Here is a 26,819-nt window from a genome sequence, read left to right as displayed (position 1 = left end):
TATTAAACACAATTATTTCAGCTTTGAATAACAAATAGAAACCACTTGGGAGGCCACTTCACTGCTGTATATATCAATTGTTGAAGGATTTTCACACAAAGTCCCGTTTGTATCATATTGTATCGAAATTTTCAATCCCTTCCACGTTGTTAACAAAATACCAATTTTCCGATGTTTTCCAGGTTTTCTACCCAGTTTCTAATGCCGCTTGATTGCAGAACAATTTTTTTCTCAAAGTAGAGTGTTCAAACTGCACGTATTCCAAAAATCATTTCTTTTGGTTCTAGTGTCAGGTTAAAAGGTTAGAGTTCAATTGGCTATAGTGTTCACACAGCTTATTTGAGATTCTTGAATTATCTCATGCTTCAGTACACTACCATTAAGAATTTGACTGGAATTAGCTAAACTTAGATATTCCAGGACCAACTGTGGAAAACTCAATTTAGGAATTCGTATTCAATATTGCACATATAACATATTTTTTTAATTAAATAAATAATTTTTAAACGATATAAATAGCCAACAGAACCGATATATGCGACAATGTTGTCACACTTTTATTAAGTTTTCAGTGAAAGTACAAATTTTATCAAAAATAACACAACCATAATGACATAACGAAAAACACCAAACAACGAAAACAGAATCTAATAAAAATCACTACAAACAATTTTTAAACAATAACTAAAAGTAAAAAGTAAAAGTCAGTAATTTTTTCTGATGCATAATGGGATTGTTAAAAGCTTAAGCTCAAGTTTGTAGGGTTATAGCCCTTGGGAAACTCCACCATCTTCAGAAAAGAAGTGAAATCGTTTTGACAACATAACAATGCTATTTTTTTACGTGAGAGATAGTTTCATTGTTTTTTGCAAAAACTGTTTAACCTCTTTTTCAAGGTGGTGGATTTTTCCCAAATGTTGCAACCCCACAACCCTGTTTTAAAATTTACATACCGTCCTCAATGCATGAAATGAATTGCCTATGATAAATGCAAGGTTGGGGCATATTTTTGTAACTTTTGTCAATGGACTAGGTACATTGAACATCGTAGATGTGCGTCAAGGAGTAGTACTACTGTTGAATCTAAAGATGTTAATAGGATAATAAATTTTAATCATGTCTTGATAATAAATAACAAAATAATTTTTGTGACAACGAATTCATTCTAAAATGAAAATTATTTATTTAAATTTAAAATTTTAGAATTATTTTTCCTTAATCAAATTTAGATCAAAACAGAATTTAATTTATATATAATCATCTTGGAAAAATATTACGTTGCATATTTACACATTAAAACGAGAAAACAATGTTCTATCAATCATTTTTATTACATGAAGTTAATTGAGCAATTATTTTGACGAATAGTTTCATGCAAACAAAACTAAAAATAACTATTGCTAGTGTCTTGGCAAAATCACAAATAGTTATTTCGGTTACAAATTGCACATTATATTAAAAATGAGCACATGTCTGGGACTGGGTAAATATATATTAAAATTAAAAATGTGTTCAATGTGAGAATATTTTCGAGATTTTTGACATGGCAGAAGATGGAGAAAAGACACCACCAACGCCAAGTAGTTCTGCATCCTGCAACGATGTTGAAAAAGGAGAAAATATAAAAATTTTAGAAGTCGAAGAAGATAATGAACCATTAGAAAAAGCTAAAGAAAAAGCACCTCGTAAGTACTAATTACTCAATTTAAAATCAATTACAATAACTCATAACTTCATATTTATTTTAAATTACATACCACACATGGGTTTTCTTTAACATATAAATTAAATTATTTTGCTATGTAAGTGAATGTGTTAGATAGAACCTTCCTATGGGTGGGGTAATTTAATAATCTGTATGTTTCCGGTCAAGTCCGATTTCAGGATAAACTAGTTTTGCCTAGACTAAACTAGTTCTTCCTATACGCGATAGGATTAACTATTATATATTATTATTTAGACTAGTACGTTCTAGTCTAAACATTATAGTATATCTAGAAAGTCAAAATAATCAATGAGGTTAGGTTAGGTTAGGCAATGATCCTCTGCAATTCTAAGTGCCACCAAAGGACTCCATGTAAAAATAAATAACATATTTAAAAATTGAGACATGATTATTGCTTGTATTAGAAAAACGTTTATTATTTGTTATAGTATGATTGTTTGTATTACCCATTTATTCATAGTTATTAACGACGAATCATTGTTTTGATAAAAATGATCATTTTTCCAATTACGGGGTATTTTATTCAGTTCATTTATTTATTTTGACTTTCTAGATATACTATAATGCTTAGACTAGGTCCTACTAGTTTAGCCTAGGCAAAACTAGTTTGTCCTGAAATCTGGTTTGGCCGGTAACATATATAATCAGTAGCGGCGAATGATCGTAAATATTAAGTTTTAAACTTACTTAACCGCTACCTTTTCTACCTAAAGCCTCTTTCTAAAACGGCTACAAGTAGCGAGTAATTTAGTCGAGTAAGGAGTATTCAGTAATTATTTCTCCTTCAGATTAGTTTAGTGGTAGCGTCAAATAGTGGCATCAAACTGGATAGGCAAAGAGAACAATTGAATAAAGCTATGAGTAAAATTTTGACAAGGATTCGAGAAGAATTATCTAAAAAATCAAAGCGCTTTTGGGTCAGAAAGTGGATAAGTAGAAAAGAGTCGTTAGAAGTTTAAAATGTAATTTTGGAAAAACTATAGATAAAAGATCTTTCAGAATACTTTAATGTGCTAAGAATGTCGAAAACTTCGTTCAATTACTTTTCCTTGTCCACAATACCTTGTATTACAAATACTCATTGACAAACTTAAATGTTATATCTTTTCACCTGCGTGACATTGTTGTATTCTGTGTTATTGACTATTTCGCTAGTCTAAACACGCTCTTTTAGACTTGATTCAGTGGCAGTTTAGTAGTTAGCTGGTGGGATAAATAAAATCGGATCTATCTACTGTACTAAACTAATACACTAATTTTTACTGTACACATGCAGTAAGTTACTCGATAGTCTACTAATTACTAGCCGTGTCTAAATTAGGCTAAAGATGCAGAAGTAGTTAATTCTGATAATTGAGTTTCATAATTTCATATCAACATTCAGAAGCACATAGTAATCTTTTCAGTAAAATACAAAAAACAGACTTTTGCTTATATATTTTTTTATATTAAATCATAATTATTTTTTATTGTTCGGTAGAGATTAAGAAATTTCTATACTTAACTTACAGAACCAGTAGAAAGTAGGGCAGGAATGAAACATATGCTGCATATCACTGAGAATTGATAATATTACTAGTTGACACTTAGAATACACCTTTGCAACATTAATTATAAATTCTGTATACTCCACTTTCACTAATTAAAATTAGTGAAATTGTTACGAGAATTTTTTTGAGTAAATGAAATACACGGAGTTTCCCAGGAGTCCTAATGTCTTCGAGAGAGAAGTCGAATTATTGGGTTATGTGAAACTATTCAATTGATAGAAGAAATTTCTATTACGACCAATAAATCCCTATGAACTATACTGCAGTGTCAAAGTTCGTAGTTCTGGACTTTGTAGAGAAACTATAAAACCAAAAGACTGTCGAATTAGGTTTTTCGCTCTCAGAGGATAATTTGTATGCCTTACATTCGAATATGATGTTTTAATATTTTTTCTACCGTCTATTCTGGGTTCTCTCCCTCACAGAAAACCATCGTCATAGCGTCTACTCTGGTGTAAAGAGAGAATTTAACTGAAATTAGATCATCATCGATGAAGATGAGAAGGCTACGTGAAGAAACACAGGAATCGGAATTTGATAGGAAACGTTGCACCACAATCAGTGTATTCCACTAAGCACTCACGACAATCACGACCACGATATTTCCCGTTCCACTTAGTTCAGAGCTTATGACGCGTTTTGAGCGTTAGATATATATTAACGAAGATGTGATAACTGATTTACATTGAAGTAAAATCAAAATATCTTCTGCGGTGAGAATAAAATATTTGGTTAGGTTAGGTTAGGTGCGTCACGAGAATGCTTCAATAGGACTTATAATATCCCATATCACATCAAATAATGAAATAGATTCTCATAGTTGCAATTTGCGTTGTTTTAAAAATACTCTTAGTGGAATGCACCAACTGTAGGCTGTAAGAATTATATTATAGAGTGATATTAATTTCGGTAGAAATTTCTAATCCGGTAGTACGTTCAACTTCTTGTTGTCAAATCATTTCATACCTTCATACCATACATGACCTTTTTTGTCTGTTCAATCAAATCAATTAATCGTTAGCCTTGACTATCAAGATTGCCAGACATGTCTCCGATGCAACATATTTGAGACATGGTTGTTTCAGGATGTGGAATTTGTTGCTTCTTCCACAAACCTCTTCAACGTTTTATTATGAAGTTGAGGTAGCTTAGCAATAATTTGAAATGTGTCTGTATTTAGTTATTATTCAAGTAAATATCAAAAAAATATGGCTTATTAAAATTAAAATAAATATATGTAACAAGAGATAAAAGATAAAACAAGAAAACAATCGGTGTGTATGCCAGAAATACCAGAGTAATATAATGATGGTTAGGTATTAGAATAAGAAAATACTGTTAAAACGAAAAACGTTTACTAGAAAACAGTATTGTTCTTCAATTCTGCTATTTAGAATCTACGGTAATCAATTCTCATTCAGTTTACTAAAAACAAGTATGATTATAACAGAGTAAGATGTTTATATGAATTATTATGTTTTTTATTGTGTCTTTTTTAATGAATGTTACATAGCTATTTGAAAAATGAGGATAAGATAGCCATGCGGCATGATATCGGAACGAGTACTTAAATATCTAATTTTTGATTACAATAATGATTGTAATAAAGTACTGTATATGCTTATAACCCTCATAAATATAGAACTTAGAATGTGTTTGTAACGTTTTGGCAAACTTAAAATTAATTGCTTTTGTTTTATTCTCTACTAAAAGGGGCGATTTGAAACCTCCGCTGCCATGTTTCTGATGTCATTTATCAAAATTTTACATAAACCCGGCATATATATTAGACTCTTCTTGTTGGTATATTTGCAAAGAAAATAATTTCTAGTATTAATTAAACAGTATTTTTTATGTGAATAAACAAGATAAGAAACCGAAGAAATGTTATGTAGTCTGCTTTTAGAACTAAGCATATTTATATAACCATAATTTTATAATCAATATCACTTCATATAAAATGGAACTTCTTTGGTAGATTGTTATACTATAGAAATAAAAATGCAGTCGAAACGATGACCTCGTTCCGGTAACATGCTCTCTAGAAAAAAAAAGTGCATTTGTTGAATAAAAGAGTTTTGTTCTATCATGATAATGTGTATGCTAATTCGTCCACAGAATTGCGTTACACTCTACAAGCTTAAAAAATGTGGTGGAAAACGATTTCAGACAAAATAAGAGTTGATAGCAAACAAACGAGTTTTTGCAGGACGCATTATTTATTGAATGTTTTGAAGAAACTGGACACTTACTGGTTAAAGTGTGTACAGATAATAGATTAAAAATCTCCTTACTCGTATATTGATCAGCGCTCCTTGAATTTTATTTCAATAGCTATATTCTGAATTGTTTTGTTTTCATATATTTTTTGCGATTGGTGACGGCCCTGGTAAAATACCGGAAAGTAGTATAAAAATCAGCTCTCGTCTACAAACCATTTTCATAAGTGCAAACATAGTTTTCAGTAAAAAACTACAAACACTAATGCAAATCGACAACCTCATCTTAATTCATCATAACACATAACAAACAATGAATTTAACATTTGAGCAGTGTGAATCAAACTTGATTGTTTTTATTCGAGACACAAAACTGGTCGCTTGATAGCAAATCAACTGAAAACAACATAAACAATCATTATACCATCCCACCAAACATCCCCGACTATCCTATTGATCCATTACAAAGCAAAAAAAATTTCCAACAAAACAACAAGCAATAGTAAACAGCTCACTAAACGGAGTAAAACTAGAAGAATAACCAATAATAGATTATGCGTATACCTATCAACAAAAGAAGAAGAAGAAGACGAACTCCTAACAAAATGCAATGGAATGATTGAAGTCAATAACGAAATTTTTCCTGTACGTAGTTCAACGTTTGTCCAACTATATCTCAAATTATCGAACAAGAACTTAATCAATTAGGCCTTCACTTGTCAACCTCAATTCTTATCAACCTCGAAAACACACCATATCGAATCTCATGATATCACATCTCATGAACATCACACTTAATAAAATACCATCAAAAATACAATCTAGAACGTCAAGCTCAAAAAACATCTCCAATCAAACAACCAACACACCACTGACCTCTAACTCGACCTCAACTAATCCAACATATATAAACAACCAAACAAAATACAATCCATCATACATTACTCCTACCAATCCAGAACATGATATCCTGTCCACAAACAATAATAAAAACGGAAAAAAACTGTTAGCATCAGCAGAGATTCATACGAATGCAGACACAATGAATTCAAAACGCACCCTATCTGACATCACTACTCCATCCTCACCTACACCACAAAAAAAGACACGTTTTGCAGACCAAACGAAGAAATAATAAACAAAAGTCAAGAAAGTAATAGATAACAAAACGGATACACAAAAAAGTAATTACAATAAATTAATGGAGTCACTACTACCATTATTCGGAAAAGAAATGCAAATTTTAGGTTACGCAGAAACAGTTGATTTCTTCGAAAACGTAATAAGATCAAAAGACCCACTAAGTATATCAAAAATATGTACAGAAGACACAAATGGCTTTTTAAATCTCTTTTCAAACCTACATCCATATTATAGAAACAAAAGAATGAAAAACATTAGTACAAGGATCAGAAAAAAAATTATGGAACAACTAAACCTACACCCATCATCCATCGCACAAGAAATCGAAGATTACTCCGAAACGTCAATCGAATCTTCTCAGTAATAATGTCTAAGGCTGAATCAATTCTACAGTGGAATCTAAGAGGATTCTATAAAAAATTTGAAATGCTTAAAAACTTATTCCTTGAACTATCACCCAGCATAATACGCTAACACCGCCATACTCAAAGTGTGTTCCGCGGAACCCTAGGGTTCCGCGAAACCCCTGTAGGGGTTCCGCAAGAATTTAGAACTCAGTCGCCACCCAGCACAGTAAAGTAATTTCATTCTAACTTGAAACAGTGCATTTTACGAGGAGAGTTTAACATCACGCCGCTCTTCAATAAAACTTTATGGCAAACCTATTGCAAGTTCTTTACTTACACCGATCCCTGCACAAAATACGAGAGTCAGAAGATTAAAAAAATATATCTTTACAGTAGCCCAAATATTTAATCAGGACGGCACGCGCCTAGATAAAAAGAATAGACTTAATACTTAAGTTTAAGGTGATTTATTTATGCTTTATGTCTCACCGTTGAGATCCGCAAGCCGCTTTAGCCTTTGTCTTGATGAAAACCGACCGCCGATATCTACTATATCTACTTGTGAACGCGCAGTCACTTTGATAAAAGCCGCCGCTGAGATTAGACGCTATAGTTGTAAACAAGCGACTTTCGGCTATATAACTTTAGAACAAGTCGAGATTGTTTACACCGCATTTTTTGTATTTCTATTTTTATTTCGGCTTTTTATTTATCGAAGGCGCCAACTCGAGTATTTTTAAGAATGTTCGAGATCGAGGCTACGACTATAAAAGCGACGACCGCGCTTCGACACTCGAGTCAGTCGACGATTAGCGTTCGGACCGATAAGTACCTATTTGCTAGAAAAGAAGTTTTTTTTGTTCTACTGCTGTATTCTGATTGTATCAGTTTTGTACATATCTTCTTTGGACTAAACTCTTCTACTCAGTAACGATCGTGCGTTAATTTGACCCCACCACCCTGACAAGTAATTATTAATAAAGAAGAATGGAACGTTGGCTTAAAGGCGTTAAACGTGTTGCAACAACATCTTCTAACGAAGTCGAATGTTCAAAAGCAGTACGCGCGGAGTGTACAGCAATTATCGATGCTGTTATGTAGTAAACTGCTTCCTAATAGTTCCAAGTTGCGCCGACATTTAGAAACTGTACACTCCGAGTCTAAAGACAAGAATAGAGAATTTTTTGTACGTAAAAAAGAACAGTTATTGGAAAGTCAAAAAACTATGATGCAAGTAACCCAAACTATCAATGAAAAGGTCACAAAGGCATCATATTTAGTTAGCTATCGCATTGCACAAGAAGGTGAAGCGCACACTATCGCTGAGATTTTAATGAAACCATGTGTGTTAGACATAACAAAATGTATGTTCGATGAAAAATCTGCAAAGCATCTTTCTACTGTGCCACTATCAAACGATACTGTTTCACGTCGAATTAATGATCTAGCAAGCTACGTCAAACAAGAGCTAGTTACACGTCTACAAAAAACACAATTCGTCTTGCAAATGAATGAGTCTACTGATGTCGCTGGTCTGGCTATCTGGTTGGTTATCGTGAGATATCCATATGAAAGTTCTTTTGAAGAAGACATGCTTATGTGTTCACCGATGCCCACAAACACTACCGGAGAAGAAATTTTTAGTAAAATAAATATATTTTTTGAAGAAAATAATCTCAGTTGGAACGATTGCATTGACATTTGTACAGATGGGGCCAAGGCGATGACGGGTAAAACAGCAGGATACAAAACGAATACAAAAAAAAGCACCTAATTGTGGTTCCAGTCATTGTCTCCTGCATAGACAAACACTAGCAATGTCAAACCTAAAATTAGTAATGGATGAAGCGGTAAAAATTATTAATTTTATCAAATCACGACCACTACAATCCCGATTGTTCTCATTATTGTGTGAAGATTATGGTAGCAAACATAAAACACTGCTGCTCCATACAGAAGTGCGATGGCTGTCTCGGGGTAAAACTTTAACAAGGTTATTTGAACTTAAAGCCGAGTTACAAATGTTTCTTTCAAATACTTCTTTTAATTTGAAAGACCGTTTGTATGATAAAACTTGGTTGTTCCGACTGTCTTTCATGGCGGATATCTTTCAAAAACTGAACGAATTAAATTTATCATTGCAAGGTAAACGGACAACAGTGTTCCAGGCCTGTAACAAAATAACTGCCTTTAAAATAAAATTAGATTTTTGGATTATTTGCGTTAGTAAGAGAGAAATAGAAAGCTTTACGTTACTCAGTGAGTTTGTTAGCGTTAACGACTCAGAAATGTTTCAAGATGATGTATTTGAAGAATTGGTCCAATATCTCACTTCGATGCGCGCATCTTTTGAGAAGTATTTTCCCGAAGAACAGAATATAAAATTGAAACTGAATTCATGGATTCATAATCCTTTTTTACCAACCTTGCAAAAGTCCGAAAGTATGTCAAATGAGATATATGAATCTCTTTTAGAAATGTCATCAGACACAAGTATGGAGTCATTGTTCAAAACGACATCTCTTAACGATTATTGGTGCAGAATCCGTGATGAATACCCAATGCTTGCCAAAATGGCTCTGAATATTCTTCTTCCATTTCCAACAACATATTTGTGCGAAACAGGATTCTCAACCTATGCAGCCACGAAAACAAAATACCGGAATAGACTGGACGCCGAACCTGATATGAGACTTCAACTGTCTTCTATCAAACCTGATATCAACCAATTAATGAAAAATAAAAAACAGTTTCATACCTCCCATTAATTATTTTTTTTTCTTTTTTAATATCTTCTATTTCTATTATTATACTTGTTATGTAAGTAAGTAATAAGTATATGTTACATTCTACGTTTATTATGCTAATTAATAAAGAATATACTTTTAGAGACTATTGTTTTATTGTAGGGTTCCGTCAAGTATTTCGCTTTCCAAAAGGGTTCCGTCACTAAAAAAGTTTTAGAACCGCTGCGCTAACAAGAAACAACTATCAAAAATCAGCATTATTACAATTTAAAAAACTATACCTGTTTCCATAAAAACCGTATATATAATGGGAAAGCATCTGAGAGTGTAGCAATATATGTTCCCAGAAATCAATTTAACCGTAAATAACATATAATATATATATATATATATATATATATATATATATAAACGTCAAAATTTATCTTTTTTTAAGAAATTATCAAAAAAAACTAATTTTAAAACAGAAGACACCTAAATTAAAGAGCATTTAGATGCATTATTTTATTATGTATATATATAGTGGTAGTGTAATTTGATCTCCATATAGCAGGGCTCTCCAAACTACGGCCCTAGAGCCACATCCGGCCCGCGGAGAGCTGGCATACTCCTTTTGGAGAACATATTTTTTATAGCAAATTAAATTTAGTTTACTGAAGTATTCTAATTTTATGTTGAATAATTATTAATCTGACATCTACATTGATATGGTCATGGGCTAACTACTCATAACATTGCTGTGGGCTTATTGTTATTGTTTATTTGATAAGTTAGATAAAGAAACACAGAATTGTAATGAGTAAACACAGGTAATATGCAGAAAATCAACTTCAGTATATAATAACTAACAAATTATTGAAATGAATCCAACTAATATTTTATACATTTTGAATAAAAACATAATTTTTAGTTTAAGATTTAAGTAATTGGGATTTTCCACTGGCAATAGTTTGTAGTTGTGGACTAATTTTACTTGTACCAATTATTAAAAGAGATTTAAGATGCTTATCAATTAATTTAGATCTGTAAACTTTTTTTGTGTACTTCATTTTGGAGAAGGTCTTCTCACGCAAATAAGTAGTATCAAAAACAGAAAACAGCCCACGAGCAAATTTATGCAAATTATCAAATTGTGTCAGTGGAAAACTCTTATAAAATTCTGAAAAATCTTAATTTGATTCGCAATGGCATCAAAGTCCGAGAAACGAGTATCAAAATTTATTTTCAAAGCACTCAAAGTTTCGATTGTAAAATCGATAGGAAACTCAGACGCAGGGGTGTGGATGAATATTTCACATGTTTTAAAATGTGAAAAACATTTACTTCGTAGTTGTGATTGAAACAGTATCAATTTCTTACGGAATAATTTGATATTAGTGTATAAATCAGGAAGATGCTGGTTTTCTCCTTGCAATCTCAAATTCAGTTTGTTCACATGTTTTGTCAAATCAACATAGAATGCTAACTTTCGATCACTGCTCGAAGTTCAAAAAAGCGCTGAAGGACTTTCCCACAACTAAGCCAACGTACGGCAGTATGATAAGGTAAGTCATTTTCTCCAATCTCTTCAATAAATTGTCGGAATTGTCGGTGATTCAGCCCAAAAGATCTGATAAAATTAACAGTTGATATGACTAGCTTCAGAACTTCAGACATATGCAAACATTTTCCGCACAGAGACTGTTGATGAATGATACAATGTAAGACTAATGGTTTTGAACCACCGTCATTTTCTACAGTCTTTGACACAAGACACCACTCATTTATCTTTCCCACTCATGTTTTTGCCTCCATCAGTTGTAATAGATTTCAAGTTTTTCCATCGAAGGCTCTTTTGATTAATGGGCATTTCAACTCCTTTAAAAATATCTGTACCAGTAGTTGTGCCATGAATACGATACATATTAAGAAGTTCTTCATGCACTTCATAGCTTTTATCTACTCCTCGAATATAAATCAACACGTGAGCAGTATCTGACACATCCGTTGACTCAGCGATGTTTTCTACCCGTCGAGCCACAGTGTTTGCTGACATACTGACAGTTTTTAATAAATTTACCTTTTCAGGGCACATTTCCTCGGCTACTGCAATTATGCTTTCTTTGATCATTTCTCCATTGATGAATGGATTTCCTCGTGTTGCAATTTCAGGAGCCACACGAAAGCTGACTGAAAGCTGCAGCCTCTTGTTCAGTTTTGAGTTTTGTAAATGAAGATTGCTGCGATTTCAATCCGCGCTTCATAGCTTCGAATCTTTCTGTCCGCAAATTTTCTGTATATTTTGAGTAATTTTGAAAATGTTTTGTTTCATAATGACGTATAATGTTATATTCTTTGAGAACAGCTATGCTTTCATTGCAAATGAATTCTCTGCATTCACTAGCAGTTTTTCGCTTCTTTTCCATACTACTAAATCACACACAAAAGCAACAATTCAAATCAAAATACTGTTACAAATATGTCTTAAACTTAAACACGCACAAACACGTTTTAAGGAGGTACGCACTATTTTATTTCACAACAGTGTCATAGGAACTGACTTTAGGTTGCGCTACTAGCCTAGTAGAATTGATTCAGCCTTAGACATTATTACTGAGAAGATTCCATTCTGATCCTTGTACTAATGTTTTTCATTCTTTTGTTTCTATAATATGGATGTAGGTTTGAAAAGAGATTTAAAAAGGCATTTGTGTCTTCTGTACATATTTTTGATATACTTAGTGGGTCTTTTGATCTTATTACGTTTTCGAAGAAATCAACTGTTTCTGCGTAACCTAATATTTGCATTTTTTTTCCGAATAATGGTAGTAGGACTCCATTAATTTATTGTAATTACTTTTTTGTGTATCCGTTTTGTTATCTATTACTTTCTTGACTTTTGTTTATTATTTCTTCGTTTGGTCTGCAAAACGTGTCTTTTTTTGTGGTGTAGGTGAGGATGGAGTAGTGATGTCAGATAGGGTGCGTTTTGAATTCATTGTGTCTGCATTCGTATGAATCTCTGCTGATGCTAACAGTTTTTTTCCGTTTTTATTATTGTTTGTGGATAGGATATCATGTTCTGGATTGGTAGGAATAATGTATGATGGATTGTATTTTCGTTATTGACTTCAATCATTCCATTGCATTTTGTTAGGAGCTTGTCTTCTTCTTCTTCTTTTGTTGATAGGTATACGCATAATCTATTATTGGTTATTCTTCTAGTTTTACTCCGTTTAGTGAGCTGTTTACTATTTGTTTTTGTTGTTTAGTAATGGATCAGTAGGAGAGTCGGGGATCTATGGTGGGATGGTATAATGATTGTTTATGTTGTTTTCAGTTGATTTGCTATGAAGCGACCAGTTTTGTGTCTCGAATAAAAACAATCGAGTTTGATTCACACTGCTCAAATGTTAATGTTGGCGTTGAATTTTTACAAAATTTGTTTTTCCAAAATCTAAAAGATATGTATAAATTACACTAAGGTTATTTAAATCAGTTTTCTCATTAATGTATTGATCATTTTGGGCAATATAGATTGTTTCTAAAAATAAACTTTTTTTGTAGTTTTTTTTTCAGTTGTCAAAACTTTGGCAGATTCATAATTCATATTGTGTCCTTCGTGATAGACATGAGTAACACTGAAATTAATTTAATCAAACAGATGAAAAATAGAGTCCAAAAAATTTCTGATCCAATTTTTCATGAAAAAAAAAACATTAAAATACTTTACAGACAAAATCATGGAAAAAAATATCAATCGTAGACTGCTCTGAGTACTAGAACATAATAATTTATTGATACCAGAACAAAGTGGATTTCACCAAAAATAGATGCACAGCCGATAATCTGATAGACCTAGAATATGAAATGTAGGAAGTGTTGGCCAACAAACAAGAATGCATTATGTGAGAAAACATATATTAAACAACTTGACCCATTGCAAAGCACTGCACTAGGAATCGCTACAAGCGCATTTTGAACAAAACCGATTGAAAGTCTTTACTGTCTCAACGGAGTATCACCCCTCCGATTCCAAAGAATCCAACTAAGTATGAACTGTGCAATATCAGTCCTGTCAAATAAAAATAACCCTGTTAACCAAAAAATTAACACAGATCGCTTTGAACACCTATTCGAAAACAAACAACTATTCCGTTCTATGAAAGAATTCGCCAATATACAAACACCCTAGCACTTGAATTACCAGATTTCATTCGAATTAACATACATATCCCCCTCCTTGGACAATTCCTATTCCCATCATCAACGTCAATATGAACTGATTTGAAAAAGAAAAAGCAAACAGTTCTCTAATAACAAAATTGTTCCGTACTCTTACGGGAAGTAATAATACCATGCAGTAGCAGTAGAGAACGAAATACACACATTTAAACTATCTCCACACAATAGCGTCCACACTGGAATCTATACCATAGTAGTAGTACAGGCACTAAACATCGCTAAAAGAAATCAATATAATAGAACATTCATAATTACAGACTCCATGAGCTCAATACAACCTTTTCCCAAAAACCCAATAGGTATCCATATTAAAACCCAATTACACCTTATCCACGAATCCAAGGCAAACGTATCAATTATTTGGATCCCATGACAAACAGGCATCCCAGGAAACGAAAAAGCAGACAAATGTGCCAAAGAAGTAGTAGATAACCACGAAGCAACAATTGTACGCGAAGTGATAGCAAACCACTATAAAGGGACAATCAAAACAAAAGTTCAAAGCAAGTGGCAAAGTGAGTGGAACAGATCACAGTCAATATTAAAATCTATAAAACCATCCGTCCAACCATGGAAAAACAGTTTTTGAAATCATACGGTCCAAATAGAAATCGATCGTTTAAGGCTATTTTATACTCATATTTATTTAACCAAGAAAACACACCAATATGTGAAACTTCTAAAGAGAATCTAAACGTGAAACACTTATTGTTGAACTGTCAAAAGTACAAAAACGAAAGACTAACTTTCAACTTTCCAAACACCATAATTTCTTTACTTAACAATAATTGTAATACCACAAACTTAAGCAAATATCTAAAAGACACTCAAATGTATCATAAATTATGAACAACTCACATGTCGCTAATAACCTTTGAAGTTGATGCGACAATACATATAAAACATTTCTTTGTACATTTTTTTACAGAATTTTTCACGTTTCCTAAATTACAAACGTGACTTAACAGTAGTGGCTTTATTTAGTCATAAATCTGTAATGTTAAAAAGTAACCGTAAATAATTGAGTTTATTATTTTATTGAAAAAGTCATTGGTTTCAGTAATATCACATAATTTTTATGTTTTGAACGCCAGGGAGCCTAAACAAACAAATTCTTCTGATTTTTTAGCTGGAATCAACGCATCGCTGGTTTTACTTTATGCCGTATTCTTTACGATGTTCACTACAGGATGGATTAACTTAAACAGTTGTCCTGTAAACAGACTTATACCGATTTACTTAATAGTGGCAGGTATATGAAAAAATTTTAGGATCCATTTAACTACAAAAATATTTTTCAGGTTTTGTAGGAGCATTGGCCAAATTTTTGAGCAAAACTGATAACAAATTTATATATAATTTTGCCATAGCATTAGTGGTATTGGATATATTTTGGCATGGTGTAGGTTAGTACGTTGCAGTTATCAACTTATACTTGTCATAACTTCAAATACTCACAACTACTTAATCATTGCATCCAGTGTTTCATTGCTGGATAGTCGCATAAATTTACATTCAGAGGTTTCTGGATGTCTTGAAACAGAATGGAGTAAAAGTATACGTGTTAAATTTAAGTATATATATATATATATATATATATATATATATATATATATATAGAGAGAGAGAGAGAGAGAGAGAGATAGAGAGAGAGGAGGGAGATTGTGACATGAAACACATAATCAAATCATATGACTCAGGGCTATGCTAACGACTTGAGTGGTGTAATCTGAATGGCTATCGATTAAAAATACTCGAGTTTCTTCTTTTCGCTAGAAGGAGCAACATTGGCACTCTACAAATCAGAACATTGGGAGGCGTGAGTCTTACGTACTCTAGAGCGGTGGAATATCTAGATTCTAGATCTTACTTTGGATCCCGAACTGCTCTGATACAAACACGCGAATGCCAAAACGAAGCAATATCTCGGCATGCGGAATGGCTTTTCGGCGGGGTTTTCATGAGGTCTTTCACCGAAGATCTCTCACCGGATATACAGTTCGATGGTTAATCCTCTTACAGATACGATATGAAGAAAGTAAAAACTATCACGCAAATGATCAAACTTCAGCGCCTTGCGAGTCTTCTGATGGGCACTGACCAAATTGGTCTATAGGTACACACTACTGAAACTGAGAGAAAAGTGGACTGGGAACTCCAAACCCGCAATACTAAATAATGGTACTACCTGGTACACGCCATAAGAACACAGTAATCTCAATATGCTCAGACAGCAAAGCTGATGTAAAAACCGCTTATTCGTTTGCCAAAATGTGATTAGCAAAGCCTTAATGATGCGGTTTAAGCAAAATGACTCGAATGCGTCGATTCCTAACTAAGTTCTAGCTGTCGTTTTTTTTGGATACTCATGGGATCATATTAATCTACTTTTTTTAAAAAGGTATAACAATGAAAGAGACTACTAACTAACTGACCATGGCTAACTAACTAACGCATAATAGTTTGATAGAATAAACGCAGAAATTGCAAAGAAGCGACTTGTAGAAAATAAGTGCTTTTTCACAAGGACAATTGACGAATAACACGTCGAATTGGTTGATCATCCACCGAATTAACCAGATCTGCCACCAGCGACGTTTTTCTGTTACCTAACCTTAAAGTTTCACTTGCATACATAAATTCTGATTTGGAGGAAAAAGGCTATTATACTAAACTTTTATTGGGTTCAAAAGGTTAGAACATGACAGAACTAAGAGTAACTTAAAGGAGACTATGTTAAAAAATCAAAATGATTATGGAAAAAAATGTCTTGTTTCTTTGTTAGGACGGAAATTTTCAGACAACCTTTTGAATACAAATTTTTTTCTCGATGGTTATACAGTATATCTAGAAAATGAGTTAACTTATGTTTCTTTATTTCAGGCACATATGTGGTATACAAAGAATATCAACCAAATTATGACCCTGATTTAGGAATCTACTGCAATAGAACAGCTTATCTGCTATCATTTTGGATACTCACTTTTCAATACACTTTGTTAGGAATTTTCATAATGTTATCAGGCTGTTATTTATTAATGAATGAAGATTTTAAAAAATGTTGACTAAGAATCTTTTTAAAACCTTGATATGTCCGATCAACAATAATATCCCAAACATGTTAATACTTTGAATGTTTTATTAATTTTTGATTTCTTTTTATACACATCTCACAGTTGCTGGTTTTAATAAATTCTATTATAGTTCGTTCCTTTAGCTATTTTTTAGCAAAGAGAAAACTAAGCTCTATACACCGAGTTTTTAATATAAATTAACCTCTTATCCTCTTAACCTCCATATATATATATATATATATATATATATATATATATATATATATATATATATATATATATATGGAATTTTTATACTTAAATTGACAATTCACACTATCAAAATATTATCCCTCTCCAACACCCCTTCTTAATTATAAGCATCATAGGATTGGTTGTGGTAATAAAACTAGAGCTCAAAAGCAGGTTTGTAAAATTTTTAATAATACGAAGATTCATGCATAAACAAAATATTGCGTTACCATAGCAACGAACAATAACTTTAAATAACAATAAAAATTAGAAGTGTCAGTGTAAAGTTTGACGTCAAAAAAGTAAACCAGAGTTACACAATAAATTAAGAGAAAAAAGATGTCCACCGAAATTGTGAAAATCGAAAAATTGGAGTATCGATCCATCATCAAGTACCTGTATTTAAAAGGGCTAAGAGGTAAACAGATTTACGAAGATATGCTTAATACCCTTGGTGATCAATGTCCTTCGTATACGACAGCAAGCTTTAAAGAAGGTAAATTTTCCATTGAAGATGATGACCGATCGGGAAGGCCAGTTTCTGTGTCAGTCTCTATCTGAAGCACTGAATATTTCATACGAACGTGTTCATCATATAGATAACGTCAATTTGGACATGAGAAAAATTGCTGCAAAATGGATCCCCAAATGTTTGAATATTGACCTAAGGCGTGCAAGTGTAGAAGCATCGCGTTCGATCGTGGTCGATTTGAAAACGATGTAGACTTCTTAAACCGAATTATTACTATGGATGAGACTTGGGTACATTTCTAAGATCCAGAAACAAAGCAACAATCGATGAAATGGCGACACTCTGGTTCTCCAAGATCTAAGAAGTTTCGTGTCCAAAAATTTGCTGGAAAAGTTCTTGCTTCAGTTTTTTGGGATTACCATGGAGTAATCATGATTGATTTTTTGAATAAGAGAAAAGGTATTTTGTTTTTGCAGGAGAACGTCCCTGCATACTAATCTGATGTTGCCATGCAAAAAATTCTTGATTTAGGGTTTGAATTACTAGAACTTATTGACCAGATTTGGCTCCGTCCGACTATCATCTCTTTCTAGAGATTGAGAAAAATTCGCAAAGTACTTGCCGCCGACAATGATGTAAGTAAATCATCTATTATGAGAGTTTTGAATAAAGAAAAATACCACCCTTACAAGAATTAGATAGAAGGCAAGAATTCTGTGAATTTATGATGGATAGAATGAACGCAGATTTTTCGACGTGTCATTTAAACGGAACGGTTTACAAACAGAGCTGGGCAGAAAAAATCTTTCAATGTTCTACTTCTAAATGTTCTTGATTTTAGGTCTCTTCTGTTTCAAAATTAGTGTTCTTGAATAATTTTTCAAAGAGAGATAAAAATGGACGTTTCTACTTTTTTTTAAGTCTTTATCAAAATATGATATTGACACTGACAATTTGCGTATTTGTATTGATCAATAGGTCACCTTCGTCATGAATATCAAAATAAGAATAAAATCAAACTAGAACTTTGTTCTTATGAGAAAAATTTCTCCTTGGTCCTTACATCTTAAATATATAGCAGTAATCAATTAAATTATTTGTAGTTTTATTTGAATTTACAAAATAGAGATATAAATTGTATAATTTCTTTCTTATGAATGTGAACCATTTCTAAAAATTCTCTTTTTCGTCTATTAGATTCAATTTCAAGAATTTTTCAGTCTTCATAATTGAATGTATATTTTTTTGATATTTTATAGTGTAGCCTTCATTGCTGAGGTATTGATAGGCTAGGCAGCGATCTGTATGAATTATGCTTCCTAGAGCGACGTGCTTTTTTTGATAAAAAAATGTATTTGCATATTTTTTTCACAGAAACTCTTCTGCGCATGCGTCAATCCCCATGACTTTTCACACACAGATAGATCTTGATAATGGCCACTTCCGGTATCTCCGGAAGTAAATGTTTCCTCATAAAATAGATATGATAAATCGATTTCTCGTAATATAAATAGTCTATGTATAGAGTTTCATGATGATCGTTGTGGGGTGGATTATCATACCTGTACCATTATTTTTATAATTTTTAAGAATTGATAAAAAATAGCTATTTTTTAAAGACGGTTAAAAATTTGACGTTTCGACCTGTTGACGTCTTTATCAAAATATTTTGTGACATAAAATCGAGACGATTTAGAAACAAACAAATCAAAAGGTCTAAGAAATAAGAAATCAAAGAAATTTGTCTGGGTAATTCACTAATTAAAATCTGGTAACTATTATTGAACACTATATATTACTCACTTTTTCACCGCAAAATGCCATATAGTATTATACTTTCAAGTAACTGTTCATCAGTATTGACAGAAACACACAAAAACAAACAAACAACTGACGAAACATGAAGATATTCATGACATTTTATCAGTTATAACCATTATTTTATGAATCATATATTACAATAAAGTTATATAATATTTATATGTACAAAACTACTAATAACTTTTTGCGATTAATTGTTTCCCAAGCCTCCTAATATTTTAAGTCAAAGTAAATTTGAATTTCTAAGACACCCAATGTTTTCCAAAACGTACATTTATCAATGCTGTGAAAGGTCTGGGAGTTTTTAAATGAAGGAGCTAGTAAATTTGAGGTTACTTCTTCATTTTGTATGATTTTGTTTGTGTAAAATTGTTGCATGAATAGTATTAATGTAAATTAAGAATATCCGGAAAACTGGTTTAACGTAGTAGAAGATAACAATTTTTTCGAAAAAAACGTGTAGTTTAACCAATAAATATCATTTTGTAGGAAACCATTAACCAATCTATAAGTTGATTCGGAAGAAATTGTTTTGTATTTTTGTGAATAATCACAAGAGCGGTCACAAAATGATGTTTTCCTTGAAAATGGTTATTTTTATCCAGGAATTAATTAAAACTAAAAAAATAACATTTTATGCAGAGGCGGAGCATTCAGGGGTGGATAGGAGTCCTCGACCCTTACTGCACACCTCTGGAAAAAAAAACTACAAATTATCTATTCATATCAGGTAATAGTTTATCAACCATATATGCGTCCAAAAGTTTCAATAACAATCGATCACATCATTTAAAATTTATCACAAAAATAGTTTTATGTATTTCTAAAATTTCATCACCTTTTATCTTGGAAAGGATGCGTTTGCGGACGTAAGTTCCCTATCCCGATAGGCATAATTTGACCTAAAGAATTTTTCCTGGAGCGTTGGCAGTCGAATTTAGAGATATCCTGTATGTATCGTTATTTGAGATCTCTGATGATTTAAAATTAGTTTTTAGTCTTACGTAATTAGTCCTTTGCGAGTGCATGAAAATTACAGAATTTGAAGTTTTTATCAGTACTGAAATATTAGAAATATTTCAGTTACCACCTTTTAAGGGTGATATCTCGGAAAGGGATGGGCTGAGGAAATTTTGTTGTAGGAAAGACGAATCTTAATTTCATATTTCACCTCAACCTCAATTTTGTTGCATGAAGTTAGAAACGCTCTGTATTTGTAAGGAATTCGCCTAATATTTTGTGTCACAGAATTCTAAATATTGAATTATTTGTTGAGATTGAATTATATGTGGGTTATATTTCTAGAACCTTAAAAACCGGCATCCGTATAAAACCACTAGCACTTGTGTACACAACTACTTTTATTGAATGAATCCCAGTACAATACATAAAGATGAAACATAGTCAACTTAAAACATATCTATCAAAAAAATAACTTGCTTCTCTTGAGCTTGCGACCTTGCACTTAACCTCATATAAAACCACATTAATTTTTCTTTAATCTGAAGTCTGTACCGCTATCTACTGTCATGTTTCATAATCGAAAATTCATCATTTATTTTGTATTACAGATTCTAGTTTTCTAACACAATTAATTAAATGCAAGTTATTGATTTAGGAAATTATGTAATTCGATATGGTATAATGTGCAAAGATGTCTAAATTTTAATATAATTCAATAAAATAGCTCAAACAATTAATGCATTCTTTATACGTTGAAAATCAACCCCTCTAAAAAGGCATACAATCATATCTCCACAATATACAGATTGATTTCAAAAAGTACTTTAAATCCTTTTTAAACATTTTCCACTTACTGAACTAAAATAATGAAATAAAAAGCTTAAAATCACATTTTTATGACATACCTTATGAAAAAATAATAGAAAGGAATATAGACAATTCCCCAGAAGCAAACTCCGCATTAGTTGTAATAATACCCGATATTTCTAACAGTTCGGAACAAATAAAATATATAGTCGAGTGGATTTTAATGTTGTAATCACCCAATTAGAAATACTCTTTATGCATCCTTAATGTAGAGTTTCCTTATAAATATTTATATCAGAGTGCGTATTTATTTTTCGCTTAAATTTGTGAAACGAGATAAAGAACAGTTATTCTTCAAAACATAATGTTAATTAGGCATCTTTTCAATACATTATTGAATTTATTTGTTTACCTACGTAGCCCGTATTTCATAGTTGTAGGAACTTGTTGCTAACCTCTTATTTGGAACATTCTGTATATATTTTATGTATGTGTTATGTATTTAATAACACGGTAATTAGGATCCTTATCTACTTTAACTATGAATCATTTGAATTTTTCTCATCACTTATTTTAATTTGTTTCTTAATATTTTGTTTTAAATAATGACGTTTTTAATAAGTGAAATAACCTTTTAGGAGAAAAAGATGCTGAAATATTTAGGAACAGGAAAGGGTACTTTTCACACTTTTCAGTAAACATGCAAACTGTGTCCGCGGCAAACTTGAAAATTAATAATATCATATTCATTGTATAAAGAATAGGATAGCAGAACAGTGACAATGTTAAAACCATTTGAGGAAATTTTGCTCGCCATCTAGTTACTTTTACGCTCGTTTTTCATAAAAATGACCCGTAGCTTAGTGCCATCTGAAATAAACAGCACTATTTTCAACAACTAAATTTTTTTGGAAAGATCCCAACTAAATGTGAAGTTTTCTTTATCTTCGAAATTCAAACCGACAGTACATTGTTGCCGATTTTACTTTTTATTACAAAAGTGACACAAATTACCTATTCGATAGGGATCTTTACAATAGATAGATAGGGCGTATTTTGAAATATCATGTATTCATCTCGAACCGAAAATAAACTTAATCTCAGTACTAATTACATTTAATGAAGCGAGTGCTTCATTGTCATCTGTTGGTAAAAGCAGTATATTATCATCATCATCCATTTGATTGCCTGCATTAGCACTTCTAGGTGGCCTCATTAAATTGGCGACAATATTTATTTTAAATGCAGCTCGAGATGCATTCACTGTTGAGTTTCTGTTATACCCTCCTCTTTGACGATAAACAGAAAATTGATTTTCAAGTGGATCTTGAATTAGTCTACCTGTGAATAAATAATTGAAACCTTTATTTTTTTGATCACTTGCAAATTGTTTAACGGAGTTAATGGAGAGAAGAAAACCATCAAAGCTATCAGATCTGGTCAAATTCTCCTTTTTTTCCAGCTTTGTATAGATTTTCCAATAAATCAAATCCTGAGCTTAAAGCTGCTAGCACTTCTGGATTCATATCGCTCAGAACACGATTACAGGGTTTTGTTGAATGTAAACGTGTACTATACAGAGCATCAAATAAATTTTTCATGGTTAGAACAAAGTTAGCCGTGTTTTTAGCTGTACTTGAAATAAGTTCACCAGTTTCCAAAGATGTCATTATGGCAGAATAAGCACTGTGACTCAACAATTGAGCAGCTAATTTATCCTTCATTTTTTCGAAAGAATTCGGATTGAGGTGCTTATCAGTCAGTTTCAATAAGGACTTTCCTATTTTGCTTCTTTTATCAAGATCATAAACTTTTCGAGTGTCAGAAAAACATATGAACTGCCCATTAAATATGAAACTATTGTTCAAAAAATTGTTTCTAACGCATTTCAACATATGGGGAGCATCAAAAAAAGCATAATATTTTTTCTCATTAAGAAAAAAAAGGTTTATTTTTGTTAACCCCTAAATGCTTTATCAGTTTCTGATTGGTAGTTGATAAATCACATACTATGCCTATTCGCTCCGAGTGTTACTGCAGCGCACAGTAAATATGAACTACGGGAGGCTGTCAGAGCATGTTTTATTACGTTTTTCAATAGTAAACGGAAAAATTTTGGAAAAAAGTATAATAAATAGTAATAAATTAGTCGTCAAAAAATGTGACAATTTAATTCTTACTACAATGTTATAATCATCTTGAACAAGCCAAAAACACAAGTAAGTAGAATGATGAAATATATAACAAAATGCAGTAAACGTTATAAGGTTAAGTTGCTTCAAATTTATGTCAAAGTCTCGTAATGATAATTAGGAAAATATTTAAATGGAAAAAGAAATGATAAAACTGTTTTTCAATGGAATAAGTAAAATTTGCTCAATTAATTAATTTTTTTATTATTTTTAGTTGAACCAAAAACATGGATATTATTATAATAATAGGATTTAATCCATTGAAGAGTTTATTATTCCCTTGACTTTCCTTATCACCAAAGGATTTTGAGTTTCAGCATGACACAAATCATTTGTAGCATACCGACTACAAATAAATGTTTGAGAATTGACATCAGAGTTTGAATAAAAATCAACTTGACACTTTAGCCAACTTTTAAAGACACAATTGAAGGACTATCATATTCATTTATCACTTCCATTTGTTCTAATACTGTGGGTTCAAAACTTGATTTTGAAGATGATGTTATTTTCATCCGCCGATACAATAAAAATATGTTATAAATATTGATCTAGTTTTACCATATTATTTTTACTTGTTCAACGCCCGAAGATTCATTTATTTTTGGAGACTTGTAAATTGAAGGAAATATTGTTGGAATGTAGCTAGGACTCAACTCCTCATCTAATTTTTTACCTCCAATAAAATGATCACTACAAATATAATCATATGGCTTGGGAACCCACAGTGATCCATCAAGGTTCAAAATTATAGTTTCTATTAATTTTATCTAACTATTAATTAAACTGTTTGCAAAATAAAAATTTTTTCACTGTAATTCATTTTTCTTTTAATCATTACATTTTTAAAATATTGAAATTTATTCATTTATAAATTTTATTTTTAGTTTTTTATTACAGAATTCCAAAAAAATTATTTACGTATACTAAGCTTAATAATTTTACAAAGATTTACAATACACCGTATTATTATTTTTGATAACAATAAGGTTATGGTACTATTCACTTAAACCTTTTAACTGCAGCTATCCACCGATCTCGTTGATTTATTTTCCATGTAGCGGTTGAAAATTTATAAAATTTGCACCTACGTTTTCTGCTAGTATTTTTACAATTCACTACACAACAACTCTGGTGACCTATTTTTATTTATCATAATTAAAACAAACAAAACATTTTAACGTGTATTTGTTTATAATTTAGGTTATAATAGCCTCCCGTAATGCTCAAAGTGACCACTGCGAATGCTTCAGTCGACTTAATTTCCCCTACCATGCCTTCCCTCAGAGCGAATAGTGTCTAGTTTTGTCTCACTAAGTTTTTCCAATGCCTTGGTAATTATACAACATAAAGAAGCATATGACACCCCACCATTCGATACAAAGTAGGCAATAGGAATGTTCCAAAATTTTGTAAAATTCGTGAGAGTTCCTTCTCCATACAAAACGTTCGCAGAGAGTTGCGTTTTCATAATCCTTTTTTTTGTAGCTCTCAATTGATTATTCAGGTTATTGACTTTTTTCCTAGCATTGGTTAGTTCCTTTATCAACCGTTCATTTTCTTCTTGCAATGACTATTTCCTACCTCATTCCCATAGAACAAGATGGAAGGTTCTGTAACTCTTTCAACCACTCTTCATCTTCATGGTTACTAATAGAACTATCTGTCATGTCAAGGTTTCTGGAATGAATCGGGGCAATAAAATCACTATTTGAATATGTTTGTGGATGTGAAAAAACATTGAATTGGATTATTATTTGTTCATCCAAATTTTCCCTATCCGATTCACTTTCTGAACCTTCATTATTTTTGTAACGGAATGGTACAGCGGTAGTAGGCAATGTTTTAGATTGACTAATATTTTCACTGAAATGTTAGCTGCAGATCAGCTTATTTCTTAGTGATTTCTGGCTTAGGTTTACCTGAAATAAGGAACATCAATGTTAACATACATATTTATTGTATTGGTTATGGTAAAGTATTTTTTTATGTTCAAAAACGTGAATTTATTTCATTTCAATAACGGTCATAAATGAAATAACGACTAGTAGTACTCTTATTTGGAATTTCCCTAATTGTATATCATCGTCGGAATGGCAGAATTTTCCCGAATTGTGTTAAAATAATTCCATACCTGTGTGTCATTCTCAAAAACAACTACACATCATTGAAATTTCTTGGTATGCTCACAACAACGGTAAAAACACTCTCATACTTATCTTTAATAAGGTTTTTTAAAATCAAACAAAAAATTCCATTCAAAAGAATTGTAACAAAACCAAAAATAAAAAATATACATGGTGTCCAGAAAGGGTATCGGGTATTTGTGAAAACTTTTATTGTTTTTTGATACCATATGAATCGGAAAATTAATTAGAAAAGATGAAACGGAAACGAAGATTGGCGATAACACGTCGACACAAAGCTCTTGATATTGCTGCCATTTCTGACCTGATGTTTTCCTTCAATTAGGTTAGGTTCGTTGGATTATTTTGATAAACCTTACTTTCAAGGTATCCCCATACAAAATAGTCAAACAGACTAAAGTCGGGGCTTCTGGGAGGCCAGTTGATGTTACCCCATCGAGAAATGACTTTATTGGGGAATAATTCATTCACAACTTCCATCGAGTCATTCGAGGTATGGCAAGTGGCCCCATCTTGCTGGAACCACGTTCTTGAGTTGAAACCTGCAAACTCCTGCAACTCTAGGACCAAAAAATTTCGCAACATAACACACTAACGGTCACTATTCACATTGATTGCTCGGCCTCGTTAATCTTCATGAAAATAAGGACCAATAATTTCTTTAGCAGTCATAGCGGCCCAAACAACGACCTTTGGACTGTGCAGGGGTCGTTCATGCTTTCGTCTCGGATTCTCGACTGCCGAGTACTGACAATTCTGCTTATTAACATGACCATTCAGGTGAAAATTTGCTTCGTCGCTGAACAGTATGTTTTCAAAGTTGTTAAATCGCTGCATCATTTCGTTCGCAAAATTCAGTCCGTACCCTCCAATTCTTGAACCAATTGAATGTTATAGGTTTTTAAATGCAAATAGTCCTTTAAAATCAAATGTAAGGACGATTTTTTGATGTTTAACGGTTTCGGATGGATAAAGATGGATTTCGACGAACCTCAACTTCTTCAATTATTTCTTCATCGCGAACTAAACGAGGGCGACCAGAGTTTTGAATTTTAACTGTCGCACCTGTATTCTCGAACATCTTGATCCATTTCCTAATGCTATCGTCACTTGTCGCGTGGCGTGTACGATATTCCGCACGATACAGACATTGAGC

At 32.2% G+C, this 26,819-nt stretch overlaps 1 protein-coding gene across 1 annotated transcript; it reads left to right on the top strand.

Annotated features, from left to right (window-relative positions):
* Positions 1-1,429: 1,429 nt before the first annotated feature.
* On the top strand, positions 1,430-17,203 carry LOC130442604 (transmembrane protein 272-like). Its single transcript, XM_056776876.1, has 4 exons — positions 1,430-1,685; positions 15,086-15,208; positions 15,258-15,362; positions 16,840-17,203. Exons 1-4 carry the CDS (start codon positions 1,544-1,546, stop codon positions 17,019-17,021), a joined length of 552 nt encoding a protein of 183 aa, XP_056632854.1. The 5' UTR covers positions 1,430-1,543; the 3' UTR covers positions 17,022-17,203.
* The last annotated feature ends 9,616 nt before the right edge of the window (positions 17,204-26,819 follow it).

Source organism: Diorhabda sublineata, chromosome 4 (genome assembly GCF_026230105.1).
Source record: "Diorhabda sublineata isolate icDioSubl1.1 chromosome 4, icDioSubl1.1, whole genome shotgun sequence".
In the NCBI taxonomy this organism is placed as follows: Eukaryota; Metazoa; Arthropoda; class Insecta; order Coleoptera; family Chrysomelidae; genus Diorhabda; species Diorhabda sublineata.
The sequence above is the reverse complement of the archived record's forward strand: the minus strand, read 5'-3'. Positions and strand labels throughout refer to the sequence as shown.

Bases quoted from the DNA above. Each gene is read 5' to 3' on its own strand.
- LOC130442604 (XM_056776876.1), top strand. From the start codon at position 1,544: ATGGCAGAAGATGGAGAAAAGACACCACCAACGCCAAGTAGTTCTGCA. The intron at 1,686-15,085 runs GTAAGTACTAAT...CTGATTTTTTAG, and splicing joins AGCTAAAGAAAAAGCACCTC to CTGGAATCAACGCATCGCTG. The intron at 15,209-15,257 runs GTATATGAAAAA...AATATTTTTCAG, and splicing joins GATTTACTTAATAGTGGCAG to GTTTTGTAGGAGCATTGGCC.